This window comes from Akebia trifoliata, chromosome 1 (assembly GCF_017979445.1).
Source record: "Akebia trifoliata isolate Shusen 1 chromosome 1, ASM1797944v1, whole genome shotgun sequence".
In the NCBI taxonomy this organism is placed as follows: Eukaryota; Viridiplantae; Streptophyta; class Magnoliopsida; order Ranunculales; family Lardizabalaceae; genus Akebia; species Akebia trifoliata.
In genome coordinates, this window is record NC_141375.1 from 8244892 (window position 1) to 8262452 (window position 17561).

Consider the following 17561-nt stretch of genomic DNA (forward strand, 5'->3'; position numbering starts at 1 on the left):
AGGATATTCTTTCCAATATAAAAAGCCACTTTATTATTTTATATTTATTTTTGGTGAGAAGTTGAAATGTAAATTAAAATAAAGATGAAGATTTAGAAATAATATTATAATACCTTCCTCTACTTACTTTTTGTCTTATATAATCGAGACATCTTGTTTAAGTGTTGTTTTCAATGGGTTTTAATAATCTAATTAATGTATTTAAATGTCCAGTTGATCTTATTTTAAATTCTTCTCATTGAAAGACATCTTCATTGTCTTATTAAATTCAGGATTCATACCCTTTTGGCAGTATCATGGAAAAGAATCTTTTACTAATTTAAAGTAAAATAATGACATTAAGGCAATTTTCTTATACTTATTTGACTTTATTTTTAATTATAGTTGGAGAATTCTCTCTTTAAACTAACTATCCTTCACAGGAAGAGAAAATAAAAACTTTGAAAGAGTCTTTATGCTTTTGAGAAGTTATATAACCACATCAATAGTTTTATACACAACACCAATTGATGAAATTATATATTAGCTTAGCATAGTTTTTAAACTCGTCCAAGTCAATTTGATTGGATGTATAGGTGACTCAACCCCAAACTCAATGGAATCAACTTTTGAATCCACCCAGCAAATTGTGGAATTAGCTTATCTCAATAAGGCAACTAGAAAATGCATCAAGTTAGATAAAAAAAAAACTGATCTATTTATTTGGTTATATATAATATTTGTGGAGGTCGATTTTGTGATAAATTGACCTCGATTACGATTTCATCATTCAATTCACAAAATAATAAAAAGAACATGAAAAAATAGAGAAAACAAAGATTTTTTACGTGGTTTGACAAACGTGCCTGCATCCACGGGCTTGGGGAGTCGTTTCACTATAAATCTCATAGTTACATGCCATCCTCACCTCAATCTCCGTCTTTCTCTACCTTTTTCTCCCTTCTTCTCCTTTTTACAATGGTCTCAAGACCTTTAAATATAAAGATCCTAAAAAGAGTCATAACCCTAATAAAGTTACAATTGATCATATTACTTCTTATCCAAATTAATAATTACATAAAAAATAAAAATAAAAACCCTCTTAAATTAAGATTCTTCCCTAATAAGATAGAGTCATTTTCAAATAATATCATGTGCCGCCTCAGACCATGCATTGATAGTGCGAATGGACAATTCGGATGTAAGACGATTTTATCCCTCCATAATATTTCTAAAGAGACACAAAAAATAAATATTTATAAAAATAAATTCATTTATTTGTCTGACTTGCAAGAGTCTACCTGTGAGTTTTCAAGTTGACTCAATTCTCTAGACATTCGAGTTGAGTTTTAAAATTGTGTATATAGTGTACATGCCAAATATAGAAACAGACGCCAAAAAAAAAGTTTGGAAAAAATAATACTAACTTTAGATATCTTCTTTGATCATTCACTTTCGCTCTCTCTGATAATTAGTTCCTTTAGAATTCGAAAAAAATTTCTAACCTAAGTAGAAATCCAAATTGAAAGGGTTTCGTGGAAACGAAGAGGCGAAAATGGGGTGTGATAAATAAAAAATAGTCAAATTAGAATATATATTCTCATCTAAAATTCATATTTTATATTACTGTTTGGTGTGCTATAAGAAAATATTGGTGTTACAATATAAGCTCTCTATTATTTTGGGGAATGGTCAGCTTATATTTCTCTGAAGTATAAAGAAACTTTTGCATCAGCTGAAGTTGGGAGTACAATTAAAATTAAGATTTAGTAGTTAATTCATGCACATGAAACGTCTTTGTCATGTCCCTCCAAGTTGATAGGAAAATCATCCACACGTACGAATATGTCTGAGGACGTAATGAAAATGGGATTGAACAGTAGGTGTGGGACTTGTGGGACTATATTACTTGATTGGTCGGGTTCACTTTAATTGAATTAGTAACTTAGTTGAGATTCAGCAATTATTCTATCTTTTAGAAAGAAAATAAAAATTAAAAAATATCAGAAAATTTTGGATTTAGGGTAAGAAAAAAAAATGAATAAGTGTTAAAAAAGAAAAAAGATTGGCTCACTTTTTTTGTTTTTTTTTTCAAATTTAGATTTTTAGTATGAGAGCCGTTAGGGTGTTAGCTATTTGACTAGCACATTTTATCCTATATAGATTAGAAGTTTCAGAATAGACTAATTTTTGATAAAGATGATCTTTATGATGAGATCATTCCACCAAAAATCAGTCTATTTATAAACTTCTAATCCCATCAAACATGGTTTCCAAAAAATAGACGGTCCACGATAGTAATCAAATCATTTGGACTAAACAATTATTCAGTGGGGGTCAATTTAATTACTTCAGTTACATTGAGCAAATGATAGGCCAAAAAATAAAGAAGCTAACTTGGAGGTTTAAGAGCCACTGAAGGAACATCAAGAGTACATTATGCATATAAGAGATCACTTTCTAAGAGTAACTATTTTTTAACGTAGTTTAAAAGAAAAAATGATAAATAAGTGTCGGCCCACATAAGTCGTGTGGATTGATCGTGAATAAAATGGCAAAAGAGCACTGTCAATCTGAAGGGAAAAAGAGAACATAACTTTTGAGATTAAGAAATTTCATGACTCATATAAATGCACATTTAACGTCTTTTATCTTAAACTAGAGTTTGTCGGTGCCTATCGCCACAACTATTCTCTTTAGGGTTAAGAGTGTAAGAGATTAAAGACAATAGAGTTGGAACGATATTCTTCAAAAAAATAAAGAATAAATAAAAGTTGTAATAAAATGATGTATTAAAACTAACACGGTTGACATGGCAAGAGCACAGAATCATAGATCTTTTTCTTCGGGATACTCAAGGAAAAAGCTCTATAGTTCTGTGCACTTGCCACGTCAATGTGTACCGACCGCATCAATTTAGCCCGTCATTTTATCATTTGTCAAGAAAAAAAGAAGAGGAAATATAATTATTTTAAAAATTATCCTCGAGATTTGAAGTACGATTAAATTCTAACCCTTCTTTATATGAAGGTTAAAGAGTAGCATTATATAGATTTACCCTCATTCAAGTCATCGTATGAGCAAGGCATTTCATACATTTTATAACCATTTGCCTAATATAAAAGATTTTATAACCAGCTCACCTTTTAACCTCTCTCTCTCTGTCTCTCTCCTTGACTCATGCAACAACCCCTAACTATCATCTTCTCAGCTGAGACAAGGTGTTGGATCCACCTCACTTTATTTTATCCATGAAAAATCATTCAAGGCCATTTCTGCAAAAATCCTAAAATGGTTATCAAAATTCGATCACCACTTTTATATCCTCAAGAATAATTATTTTTAAGACTAAAGAAAAAATTTTAATATTAAAATATAATTCTAGATAGTAAAATACATTTTTTGTTTTTCAATTAAAATCAAGAGTAACTAAAACCTTATCCAAATCTAAAATTGGGGTCAATTAAATGAATCATGGTCCTCTATTTCACTCGCTTTAAAGATAAGTCTAATGTTATTGAGAATTAGTTTATATCTACTTTCACTATTGCTATCCACATTTTTTTTTTTTTAATCTTTTTCCCACTCTCTTAGAACCTTTTACTTGAATATTACTTCTGATTGAAATTTGTACTCAACCTTCGTTCAACATGTCTAAACATTGCTTTACAGTCAAACACATACTCACACTAAAGAAAAGGTTGAAATATCTAAAACAAAACTCATGTTTAATTAACTATATAATGCATTTTAAACACTAATTTCTATTAATATTATTCTTTGCCCTCCTTGTGCTCAAACCCATAAAAATAAAAATAAAAATTACTTCAATCATATAAATAAAACTCATATTTAATTTACTCTAAAAATAATTTCTTTACATGCTAAATGAAGCTACTCTCTTTTTTTTTTTTTTTTTTCTTTTTTTAAATCGAAAGAAGGAATGTGAAATAGAATATCCTTTTATCCTAGGAGAAGCTATACATGCATCTAAGGGTATTACATTATTTGGAAAAGAAACAGAGACCCTCTTTGTGGCCATTGGTTCATCCACTATTCTCCATACAAGGTACCTAATGATGACAAGCATTAAGAAAAGGAGATGAGTCTGTGGCTGCTACATAGCAGCCCACAAATGAAAAAACTCTCTCATAAGAACAAATCATGAAAAGTCCAAATCACCCTTCTGTTGTCTCCAATTAGATGAGGTCCCTAAAAGCAACTTCTGGTTCTGAAAGATCATCATCATGCATATAAGTCTTATTCCTTCTTTCAATTTTACTTAAGTTGATCTCAACATCTCTATCTACTGAGATATACACATGAAATAGGGATGATAAGAACCTAACCAAATAATTCACTTGGAAAGAAAATTTTCTAATACCCCAATCACTATCAATAAAATTATCCCATTATTACTTATTTTTTTTATTTTTAAATAATAATTGATCGATCGGACCAACGGATTAAATCAGCAATAACCTCATCGTCAATCTTCATCGTTCTTCTTCCAAAATCTCGATAAACTGTTGTTTTTTCTTCAAAATAACCATCTCTATTTTTCCCTAAAATCCCATTGTCTTCAACTTCAAGCTAGGTTAAAATATTTACCCTTCAACCTCGTTGAATACATCAAAAATAATTAAGCTTAGAGATTTAAGAACTTAAACATAATGGATGTTGGGGGAAAAAAAAATCAAAGATTTCATGCTTAAGATTGAAAAAAAGGGCATTTAGGTCATTTTGATAAATCTATCAGTGCAGACCAAGGTTTGTAAAGGGTGGGGTTGAAAAGTCCAAATCACCCTTTGTTGTCTCCAATTTAGATGAGGTCCCTAAAAGCAACTTCTGGTTCTGAAAGATCATCATCATGCATATAAGTCTTATTCCTTCTTTCAATTTTACTTAAAGTTGATCTCAACATCTCTATCTACTGAGATATACACATGAAATAATGGATGATAAGAACCTAACCAAATAATTCACTTGAAAAAGAAAATTTTCTAATACCCCAATCACTATCAATAAAATTATCCCATTATTACTTATTTTTTTTATTTTTAAATAATAATTGATCGATCGGACCAACGGATTAAATCAGCAATAACATCATCGTCAATCTTCATCATTCTTCTTCCAAAATCTCGATAAACTGTTGTTTTTTCTTCAAAATAACCATCTCTATTTTTCCCTAAAATCCCATTGTCTTCAACTTCAAGCTAGGTTAAAATATTTACCCTTCAACCTCAACAATTCTCAACTAGATATTACAGAGGTAGAAGATGACATTTTTTTTTTTTTTTTTTTTGAAAGAAACCTAAAAAAAGGTTCATTTATATAATCCCCAAATTTTATTTGAAACTTTCTCGACTTTACCTGAATTAATCAATTCAACTACTACGAATAATTGCGGATTTCGACCTTGGTTACTTAAAAACAAAATACTTTTGTACCATCATCATCATCATTGAGGCCTTATCCCAAAGATTAGCATTGAAACAACAGCACCAGGATAATATAAAACAAACCCAAGCCCTGAAAAAATTGTTATAAATGAATTACTGTAGTAGAACAAATGGCTTAACTAAGTGGGGACAATATATATATATATATGGGTCCCGTTCGGCACCCTAAGTTTTACCACACACTTTAACAAACGCGTTTTGTTCTACATGGGTTAGAAGTTTCGGAATGAGCTGATTTTTGGTGAGGATGATCTCTATGGTGAGGAGATCATCTTCACCAAAAATCAGCTCATTCCAAAACTTCTAACCCCCTCAAAAATGGTTTACAAAAAATGGACGGTCCACGATTTTTTCAACTTGTAAACATGGGGCTAAACATTTCGGAATGGGCTGATTTTTGGGGAGGATGATCTTCTAATCATAGAGATCATCCTCACCCAAAAATCAGCCATTCCAAAACTTCTAACCCATGTAGGACAAAAAACGTTTGTAAAAGTGTGTGGTAAAACTTAGGTGCTGAACATTTCCCTATATATATATATATATATATATATGGGAAATGTTCAGCAACAAAATTTTGACAAACATTTTGGCAAACATTTTTGAAAATATGGGTTACAGGTTTTGGAATGGCTGATTTTTTGGTGAGGATGATCTCTACAGGGAATAGATCATCATCACCAAAAATCAGCCCATTCCAAAACTTCTAACCCATCAAAAATGATTTACAAAAAATGGACGGTTCACAATTTTTCAACCTGTTAACATGGGGCTAGAAGTTTTGGAATGGGCTGATTTTTGATGAGGATGATCTCCTCACCGTAGAGATCATCCTCACCAAAAATCAGCCATTCCAAAACTTCTAACCCATGTTTTGAAAAATGTTTGCCAAAATGTTTGTCAAAATGTTTGTTGCTGAAAGGGACCCATATATATATATATAGGGAAATGTTCAGCAACAAACATTTTGACAAACATTTTGGCAAAACATTTTTGAAAATATGGGTTACAGGTTTTGGAATGGGCTGATTTTTGGTGAGGATGATCTCTACAGGGAATAGATCATCATCACCAAAAATCAGCCCATTCCAAAACTTCTAACCCATCAAAAATGGTTTACAAAAAATGGACGGTCCACGATTTTTCAACCTGTTAACATGGGGCTAGAAGTTTTGGAATGGGCTGATTTTTTATGAGGATGATCTCCTCACCGTAGAGATCATCCTCACCAAAATCAGCCCATTCCAAAACCTCTAACCCATGTTTTGAAAAATGTTTTGCCAAAATGTTTGCTAAAATGTTTGTTGCTGAAAGGGACCCATATATATATATATATATATATGGGTCCCTATCCGTGGCCAACAGTTTGGCAAACACTTTTCAAAACATGGGTTAGAGGTCTTGGAATGGGCTGATTTTGGTGAGGATGATCTCTACGGTGAGGAGATCATCCTCACCAAAAATCAGCTCATTCCAAAATTTCTAACCCCATTTTACAAGTTGAAAAATCATGAACCGTCCATTTTTTGTAAACCATTTTTGATGAGGTTAGAAGTTTTGGAATGGGCTGATTTTTGGTGATAATGATCTCCTCACCATAGAGATCATCTTCACCAAAAATCAGCCCATTCCAAGACCTCTAACCCATGTTTTGAAAAATGTGTTTGCCAAAATGTTTGCCAAACTGTTGGCCATTGAACGCTAAGCTTTATCACACACTTTAACAAACGTGTTTTGTCCTACATGGGTTAGAAGTTTTGGAATGAACTGATTTTTGGTGAGGATGATCTCTATGGTGAGGAGATCATCCTCACCAAAAATCAGTTCATTCCAAAACTTTTAACCCCATCAAAAATGGTTTACAAAAAATGGACGGTCCACGATTTTTCAATGTGTAAATATGGGGCTAAACATTTCGGAATAGGCTGATTTTTGGGGAGGATGATCTTCTAATCATAGAGATCATCCTCACCAAAAATCAGCCAATTCCAAAAATTCTAACCCATGTAGGACAAAAAACGTTTGTTAAAGTGTGTGGTAAAACTTAGGGTGCTGAACATTTCCCTATTTATATATATATGGGAAATGTTCAGCACCCTAAGTTTTACCACACACTTTAACAAACGTTTTTTGTCCTACATGGGTTAGAAGTTTTGGAATGAGCTGATTTTTGGTGAGGATGATCTCTATGATTAGAAGATCATCCTCCCCAAAAATCAGCCCATTCCGAAATGTTACCCCATGTTTACATGTTGAAAAATCGTGGACCGTCCATTTTTTGTAAATCAATTTTGATGGGGTTAGAAGTTTTGAAATGAGCTGATTTTTGGTGAGGATGATCTCCTCACCATAGAGATCATCCTCACCAAAAATCAGCTCATCCGAAAACTTCTAACCCATGTAAGACAAAACGCGTTTGTTAAAGTGTGTGGTAAAACTTAGGGTGCCGAACGGGACCCTATCTATATATATATATATATATATATATATATATATATATATATGGATCAGGTTCAAACGACAACCATTTCAACACACATATAGACAACGCGTTTTGTCTTATATGGGCAAAAATGTTTGGAATGGGCTGATTTTTTGTGAGGATGATCTCTATGGTGAGAGGATCATCCTGGCAAAAAATCATCTCATTCCAAAACTTCTAGACAGTCCGATTTTTGTTGAAAAATTATAGACCGTCCAATTTTTGTAAATCAATTTTGATGGGGTTAGAAGTTTTGGAATTTGATGATTTTTTGCCAGGATGATTCTCTCATCACAGAGGATGATCTCTATGGTGAGAGGATCATCCTGGCAAAAAATCATCCCATTCAACACTTATAGACCGTCCGATTTTTGTTGAAAAATATAGACCGTCCCAATTTTTGTAAATCCATTTTGATGGGGTTAGAAGTTTTGGAATTTGATGATTTTTTGCCCAGGATGATTCTCTCATCACAGAGATCATCCTCACAAAAAAATCAGCCCATTCCAAACATTTTTGCCCATATAAGACAAAACACGTTGTCTATATGGTGTCGCAATGTGTGTTGCAGGAACCCGACCCCTATATATATATATATATTATATATATATATATATCTGGGAAATATCGGCACCCTACTTTTACCCTACGCTTTGCCCAACGTGTTTTGTCCTAATGGGTTAGAAGTTTTGGAATGGGCTGATTTTTGGTGAGTCTGATCTCTACGATTAGAAGATCATCCTCACCAAAAATCAGCCCATTCCGAATTTTCTAGTCCCATGTTACAAGTTGAAAAATCGTTGGACCATCCATTTTTGTAAATCATTTTTTATGGATTAGAAGTTTTGGAATCGGCAGATTTTTGGGAGGATGATACCGCCCAGAGATCATCCTCACCAAAAATCTGCCTATTCCAAAACTTCGAACCCAAGTAGGATAAAACATGTTGGGCAAAGTGTAGGGTAAATAGTAAGGTGCCGAACGGGACCCTATACATATTTTTTTTTCCAAAGAACAAATGGGTCCGTCCAATTCAAAGTTGATAATTGGACTGAAATTTTCAAGTTGGCTTAATTTGGTTTTAACCAAATGACATTTTTCTAAAGAATTAAAAAAACTATAATGTGGTTTTTTTCCTTAAATTGACTTCTTTTATTTTAATGATGAGGTAATATTAAATGTGTATTATTAAGGTTTGATTATTAAAGAATGTTCTTTTTCAATTTTTTTTATAGATTATTATTACAGAAATTTTCAATAAATATCCGGTCAAACCTTTGGTTTGATTCAGTTTTAAAAACACTGATCTATCTACCGTGAAAATTCATAAAGCCCACTGGAGTGGGCTTTGGGGGGTTAAAGCTTGATGACGAATTCACATGTAGACATTGCAAAATGAGTTGATCGTCGTGGCACATATGAACTGGTCATAAATGATTGGGCAAAAACACAGTTAACATTCAACGTTGAAGGATAAACAGGATGTAATTTTGGAAGTTATATAAAGATTGGTCCTAAGGAAACAAGAATAAGCATGGTTTTTAAACTCGGTATCTCGTCTCGTCTCGTTCAGCTCCAATACTGAGTCGTCTCGGATGAGTTTTTCGATACGTTTGAGACGTCTCGTGAGACAAATCAAAAAATTGATCGTGACTTGTAAATCTCGGTCAAAAAATGACTTTGTGAGTTGGTCTCGTTCAGCTCTGATACCAAGTTAACTCGGACGATACGTTTCAGTCTCGGACGAGTTTACAAACCATGAGAATAAGTGAATGATTGATAAGCAAATGGCACTATTCTCTAAGAGGTTATTTATTGTAACCTGCAATCCCCCATTTTGGAAGTTCTCCCACACATGGAAGGTTTTCCTCACATCCTCAACCTCACCCTATCATCTCCATTTCATCACCTGAAGCCTTACATCACAAACTATTATTATAACTTATTTCTGTTCTCCTTTAACTATATTCTACTATCATGTTAGCTCCCTTCTAAGTTCTAATTATTTTTTTTTTTTTATAGTCTAATTGCATTCTCCTATGCCTTCTACTCTTTAAATCATCTACCATGTTTCATTGTTTTTTTTTTTTTTTTGCTGAGTTTATGCATTCTTACAAACTCATTAAACTTACAAATATAATAAATTATAATGAAATTGAAAATAAAAAGATTAGTAATAATTATAAATTTTTCCCCTTTTTTCTATATTTTACATAGAAAAAAAAGAAATTGGAAATATGCTGCATATGCTATTTGAAAACATGGTGGGAGGAACTCACAAATAATGGTTCTTCAAGAACCACTCCAATGTCTATACTTGCAAATTCCCCGACGTTTTGGCTCAAAAGAGTTACGAATAGATTGTACCATAGAGTGTACAACATCTAATTTAGCCAACTCTTCATTGTGCTCCTGCAATGTGGTTAATTATTATAGAGATAATGTTCCTTCATAAGTATAATCAAACACTGAAATAGAAATGTAATTACCACTTCAGTGAGACGATCTTCAATGCCTCCTGACTTAGCATCTCTGAGCATGAATATCTTTTGGTAAGCCCTCCTCATGCTTTTGATCTTCAATTATTGCCATGAAAATATATATCAGAAATTCATAACATATGATGGAACCAAAGCTCTCGGTAAGCTTGAACGAAAAGGCTAAAAGCAGATACAAGAGGTATGTTTTCTACTAGAAAAGCATGTGAATGTGAATTAACAAGGTACTTAATGGATAGAAAAAGGTCAACAAGTCCTTGGGAACACAATTTTTGGAGATACAAGTACAACCTTATTGCTCATCTCTAACATTCCATCATTCATCTCTAAAGGCAACATTCAAAATTATCCTTCGGTTCGTTCGGCTTCATGCTAGGATTTCCCCAAGAGGCGATGCACTGAAGCAGAGCCCACTTGAAAATGGGAGTAAACAAGGGTTGGCTAAAGTGTTCTCAAGAAATGACACGATGCAAAAACACCTGATTTGATTCATAAAAAATAAAAATAAAACGATTTCAGGTGAAAAACAAGGGTTCTCACACCAGATCGGAGGAGAGAGAATGAAGAAGTTAGTTCAGGACTATTGGGTTGATATTTCCACTTGGAATGAGCGACTTGACAGCTAAGAGCTTAGCTTTTGTGGATATAATTAAAAATAAGAATCGTGATAATCTGCCTACCCCACATGGCAAACTCAATCGACTACTCTGACATGACAAGTTCAGGAATCGTAGATCTGCACTCCTCGGGATACAGGTTCAGGAACCGTGTATCCCAAGGAGTGCAGATCTACAGTCCCGAACTTGTCACATCAGGTAGTCAATTGAGTATGCCACATGGGGTAGTCAGATTATCACGACTCTAAAAATAAGTACATAAATAAATATAACAAGTTTTTTAATAGATAATGTTGAGTGTATATTGTCCTCCACCATCGGTGTGTCATACTCATCCCCAGTTAAGCCACATGACCCTCTTATATTCAGTCCCCCCCACCAAAATCTTCCCTCCAACAGATTGGTCTTATGGAGTAGTTGGTTGATTAACAGATAAAACATGGAAAGGGACAAAGCTATGAAAATTGATGAGTATAAACTATAGTACACAATATCTACTGAATGTGTGATAAACATAAGCTAGAAAACTAGTACAAACGAAAAAGAATAATAAACATAATTAGTACTTATATACTGCCCAACAAATCTAAATGGTCATCTAAGGAAAGAAAGTAGAGGATATGAGAGGGTGCGCAAAGGAGTATCCTCAAATTTACAATGGCAAGTGATCTTGCCATCTTTTTTTTTTATAACTGAAATTTTATTAATAAGAGGACAAAGCATCCTCAAAGCAACGAAACAAGACTACAATCTCCTGCTACAAACATTATCCCACCTAAAAAGAAAATCTTCAAAAAACAACCCTCTAAGATCCTTGAACCGTTTACACCAAACAAATAATATTAAAAATTAGATCTTGCAAAGAGTTTTCCTTGGTTTGTTGTTTACACAAACCACTCCATTCTTTCCACAAGCCCCAACAAATTGCAAAGGGTAAGAAATTCCACAAAATCTTCGACCGTCAGAAAAGATGTTGGACTTCCTACTAAACAAAAGGGATATAACCGAGTGGGGATGACACCAAGAAACCCTGAAGAGAGCAAGAATGTAGGACCACACACTATGAGCCACCAAATATATATTTCAAAATGGCATGAACATCTAATTACTTTCAAAAGTGGAAATAACAAAATCCAGATAGATTTTCTCGACTACGATGAATGACCAATATATAAAGACTATAAGGTTATTCAAAAAAGGAGTTTGAACATAAATTCAGGTTAGTGGTTAAATATTTAAATTATGAAATGAAAAGAGGTAAAGGAGACCAAATATCTAAAAAGAAAAAACTGGTGCCTAGGGCACTTAGGTGTGGGTGCAGCTAGGAGATGATCCTGACACAATTGAATGGTTCGAATTTTCAAATGATCAAAGAAAATCCGACGGAAATAGGAAGACAATTCAAGTCTCCAGACCATTGCCAAGTACGTGGAAGAGAAGTAGAAGGAATGCAGAAGTCGTGCATGAAAGATCCCTTCTAAATTCAGGTCTTCAAGATTCCCTAAGTTCAACTATCAAACAAGACAAAGACACTAAATACAGATATTCTTTTATTAAATATCTTTCTTGATTGCAACAAGTACTACATAAAATGTTAAAATTCACCATCACGATAACTGTTGCATCATCCTTCCATTATGTCAATGTGACTATGTCCACCCTGTAACCAAGCATAGATGTTGAAGGAATCTCCGCATTTTTTCAGAAGACTTAACGTCAAACTATTATAGGAAAACCTATTTGACAGAACATGGTAAGCAAACTCAAACAATACCAACCTCTTCACTTGAGAATCCACGACGTCGAAGACCCTCAAGATTTAAACCGCGGATCTCCGTTCTATCACCAGCAACCATCATGTACCTTGGAACATCTTGTGCAAGCTATGAACAATGAATACAAAAATAATTAACATTAAAACTTGAATATGCTGAGAAGGATTTTATCGTAATTTCGATGGAAAAGTTTGTTTGGTAACCTAAATACTTTGTTTGACAAAATTTTCCATGAGATTAGAATATAAAATAATAAGTAAGAATGCCAGAAACCAATGATGATCGTACCACAGAACCACCACCAATGAAAGAAAAAGACCCAATATGACAATATTGATGAACAACAATGGCCCCTGCTGTGTGAGCATAGTCCTTCATTAGAAAAACTTCAATTAGCTTTGTTTTCAGCGATGGCCTTTGTTGCAATAATAATAGAATATTGTAAATTTCACAAGGATGGCAAAAAAACAGACTTACTTCAACCACAACATGACCTGCTAGAAGGGTATTGTTTGCAAAGATATTGTTGTTACCCACTTTGCAGTCATGCGCAATATGACAAGACCCCATGATAAGATTGTGGTCACCAATAATCTATTATTGAATGCCGGTCAGAATAAGAAAAAATAAAAATTAAAAAAGAGACCGACTAGCCTACCTAGTAAGGAAAGAAGACCTTACTAAGGCATTTTTTTCCTTACTAAGTTAGTCAGGAAAGTATTTTTGAAATAAAAAAAATACGACACAAAACAAGAGTTTATGATGTTCAATAAACATCAGTTAGCTCTCCATCTCCGTACCGTTCTATCGTTTGATTTTGAAGATCGATGTATTGAAGTATACTCTCTGATCTCATTGCTGTCACCAACATGGAGAAAACACTCGTCCCCTGGCTAAATCAATAAAAGAATAGCTATAAAATAGGGCCTCATTCCCAAGTCGATATTTAAATCCATGCTTGCATGGACATATTTAAACCTTCTATCAAATCTGGGAAACTATGCACTATGTCAACGAAAGAATGGCAATCACATGGTAACATAATATGATTAACATCTAACATTTTTTTTTTTTTTGTTAATAATGATTAACAAGATACTCTAGATTCTTAGACTCACTGCCACAGATTCCCAAGAGCTCGTTGCCAATACTAGAAAGCTTTATAAGGTCACACAGATGCATTCTAGTAACATACTTGTTTTTTTTTTTACATAAAGATGACATGGATTTAGCTCATAAAGGTGGGTGGAAGCAGTGAATCAGCATTCAAGGCAGAATTCGTGACATAGATTTAGCAAGAGATTTGCATGCTCAATACTTACCAAAGAGTATATGGAGTATGCACCATGGACTATAGAATGACTACAGTTTATCCGTGCCTATGACACGGGCATCCTCTTTGAGATTAAAGGAATAAAAGCGGAAAAAAAAATTAAAGTTAGGGGGTAAAGTGGGTTAAAGGAGTAAAAAAGAAGAAATATAGTAAAGCTAGAAAGGGTGAAGAGGAAAGGCAATAAAGTGGGCCTCACAAAAATTGTAGTTGGATGAGATGTTTACCTATTTGGATGAAAATTTGTCCCCCACAAAAGTGGTCCTTACAATTGTGTTTTATTATATAGATGTTAAGTCCACATTTGTAATTGACAAGTTCTGTAATTGATCATGTAAGTGTGAGTGTGTGTGTCACCGAGAATGAGGACCTGCAAAAGATTACTCAAGCTATGGGTGTCTCACCACTTAGGTAGGTTGGTGACTTAGATAACTTTTAAATATCCATGGAGGATTAGTTTAAAATTGGATAGAAAAAATGTCTCAAGAAGCTCAAGTTAAAATGTTAAATTTGGATAAATTCCAATCGATTGACTCTTATAGGTGGTCGAACGAAGTGGCCTTACAGGCAATCGATCGAAAGTGGGGATTATGATCAGTCGGACAATGGCTAGCAATCGATGGAAATCGACAAATTTCAACTTCAAAATTCTGAATTTAGGGTTTTCTTGAGAGTTACTACTAAATAATACTTTTTTTTGTTTTTGTGAGTGAGCCTTCTGTAAAATTCTTTGAGAAACTTGAGAGCTTCTTATCCGTCACCAGAGATTGTGAAACTAGAAAGAAGCTCTGGTCAAAGATTGGATTCATTCTGGTGTTGATCCTTATTGGGATCTCGTCTTGATCCTTCTTTGCCACCCTTTCCGGCCGCTTCCATTTAGGGTCCTAAAGTGCCTTCCAAGATTGCTTTCTTTGTTTGGTGTGCAGTCCTAGGTAAATTTCTCACCACAGACATCATTGTGGCAAGGGGAATTATGTCAATTAACTTTTGCTTCTTGTGCAATGTGAGTGAAAAATTGATTAACCACTTATTCATTGTCCTTTTGCTAGAGAGGTCTGGGCTCCTTTTACTTCCCTCTTAAAGTTCTCTTGGTGCTTTCTTTTTTCACTCTTGGATCTTTTTCAATCTTGGCACTTGAAAACTAGCTCAATCAAAAAAAGAAGCTTGTTGCCTTTAACCCCTTTCGCAATTTATTGGGGTATTTGGACGGAGATGATGGAAAGATCATTCTCTTCATGAGATTATCTTGAGCATTTTGGATTTGATGTTCTCCTGGAGCATGATCTATAAGAAGTTCAAGGGAGTCTTTTCGAGGACTTGATGTTTAGATGGGACTTAAAAGTGTAACTCTTGAGTGATTTTTTTCTTTGAGTTTGTTTTTCTATTCATGTGTACTTTGTGGGTGGCTCTCTCGGTCCCCTTTTAATAGATTATTTTACTTCATCAAAAAAAAAAGTCTAAGGATTTAGAAACCCAAAGAATAGAAGAAGAATGAGAATAAGAAGAAAAGAAATGGGCATCAAAAATCAGAAGCAATTTGATACCATGTGAAGTTGAAGAGTTAGGTTTAGAGAAGAGAAATGATTGAGAGAGAGAAAGAGAGAGAGAGAGAGTAGAACTTGATAGGTCGACCTCCTCTCTCCCCAATATACATGTGGGTGGGTGGATTGGGGGAGCTTACACAATAAATTATGGGCTTATGGGCTAATACTACATATCACATAAAGATAATAAAAATAAAATAAATCTAGAACTCTAACAATTATATAATATGAGACCACCAAATAGTAGGAACAATTACATGGCCCTAACCCTAGCCCGATTTTTTATGATTGTTTCCTGATTTTACCGAATTTTTCTCGTCTCAAACACCGATTTGGTGACTAACGGCTTCTACTACTCTATTAGTAAGGTGAAAATAGATGGGTTACATTCAGTATTCATTGATCCAACCAATCAATCCAGCACACATGATATCTATGAGCATAAAAAAACAATAACCTTGTATTTCAGATCTTGGCACTTTATTCCAACCACCGCATGATGCCCTATAAGGTTATTGCATCCAATAATTGTACGCCCTGGAAGATCCTCCCCAATAATGGCACCACTGCCTGACAAAAGTTCACACATACAAAATAATTATTTCAAGAACAATAAAAAGAATCCTGACCATTCCCAACAGCATACAAAGTACCAAAAAACTAACATAATTGTGTATGTTAAAAAAAAATGTATTAAAGTGAGTCACTTTGAAAAAAATTATCTTCAATACATGCAATCCTAGTGTGTAAAAAATTAACAGAAGATGAGGAATCACAAGAACTAAAAGCAAGACCCCAAACTCACGTCATGACAATGCAATGCTCCCCCAATTCTGTATCTCCAAAAATATGGCTTCCTGGATATAATTGACAAGCATCACCAAGTTTTGCAGAACCTCCAACTGTACAAAAAGGACCGATTGAAACACCCTACAAAGCGAAAAGAAACTTCATTGACATCTATAAATTAGAAAAAAGTAAAGAGTGCAAATATCAGTCCGTTCAATAAAAGTCCATAGACATTACTAACTATATTAAATTAATAATCCAAATTCCTCGAATTCAGGTCAAGTTTTAGAGAAGTAAAGTATGTCAGAATGGATTGAGATCTTGGGATTGGCCTTCAAGGCATCGAAAAATAACCATAAGATTGGGTTGTCTAAAATGTTTAATCTACATAGTTCCAATGGAGCTATACTAGAATCTGTTGGTTCATCCATTATTCACCTTTTCAAACAAAAACCATCACAAATGATCTACCAAAAACAAGGCCAGCAATAAAATCTAAAACACCAAACCAGAATTTCAAGAACAAAATATATTTAAAAAAAAAAAAAAAAAACCAAATGGGTAGTCTATAAATCAAATTGTTGAAAAAACCCAAATGAAATATCATGAATATTTAACACTAAAATGCAATTAAAGTTACATTAGTTAGTACATAAAGTACCAAAGTTAAAAAAGAGAGAGAGAGAGAGAGAGAGAGAGAGAGAGAGAGAGAGAGAGAGATAGAGTACCTGACCGATAACAGCTTTTGGATGAACGATTGCAGTTGGGTGGATGAAACTGGGGTTTGTTTCAGATGAGCCCTCCAATTTCCTCTCTTCCAAAACCTCTGTAAAATTTAACTCAAAACACTGGTTTATATGATTTGGGGAAAAAAGAGTGTGATTTGAGTGCTTGTATGTGAGAGAGAGAGAGATGGTTACTTACGGGTAAGTGTTCTGTTGAGTCGTTGAAGAGAAATTGTCCGTACAGTTGAGGAGAAGGGTTTGCTAAGGAGTGAAAACATGGAGCCAGGGACGGAAAGAACAAATGCAAAGAGTTGGAGTTTGTCTTATAAAGATTCTATTGCCACATCCAACTTTTTC

At 33.9% G+C, this 17561-nt stretch overlaps 1 protein-coding gene across 3 annotated transcripts; it reads right to left on the reverse strand.

Moving 5' to 3' along the window:
• Positions 1-10061: 10061 nt before the first annotated feature.
• Positions 10062-17561, reverse strand: LPXA (bacterial transferase hexapeptide repeat-containing protein). 3 transcript variants are annotated; one of them, XM_086437634.1, is made up of 10 exons: positions 17404-17561; positions 17208-17305; positions 16496-16620; positions 16148-16256; positions 13617-13709; positions 13294-13410; positions 13105-13188; positions 12820-12924; positions 10416-10502; positions 10062-10338 (listed from the first exon to the last, which is right to left on the reverse strand). In XM_086437634.1, the coding sequence occupies exons 1-10, from the start codon at positions 17480-17482 to the stop codon at positions 10219-10221; spliced, it is 1017 nt and encodes a 338-aa protein (XP_086293760.1). In that variant the 5' UTR covers positions 17483-17561; the 3' UTR covers positions 10062-10218. The 3 variants fall into 3 exon arrangements, with proteins under 3 accessions (XP_086293760.1, XP_086293773.1, XP_086293766.1); XM_086437647.1 differs by having other exon boundaries at positions 17208-17327; positions 17404-17489; XM_086437640.1 differs by lacking the exons at positions 13105-13188; positions 13294-13410.

Excerpts from the sequence above, each read along its gene's own strand:
- LPXA (XM_086437634.1), bottom strand. The coding sequence starts at position 17,482 with ATGTTTTCACTCCTTAGCAAACCCTTCTCCTCAACTGTACGGACAATT. Across the intron at positions 17,306-17,403 it reads ACTCAACAGAACACTTACCC|AGGTTTTGGAAGAGAGGAAA; the intron begins GTAAGTAACCAT and ends TAAATTTTACAG. Across the intron at positions 13,710-16,147 it reads GCCAAGATCTGAAATACAAG|CCAGGGGACGAGTGTTTTCT; the intron begins GTTATTGTTTTT and ends TTATTGATTTAG.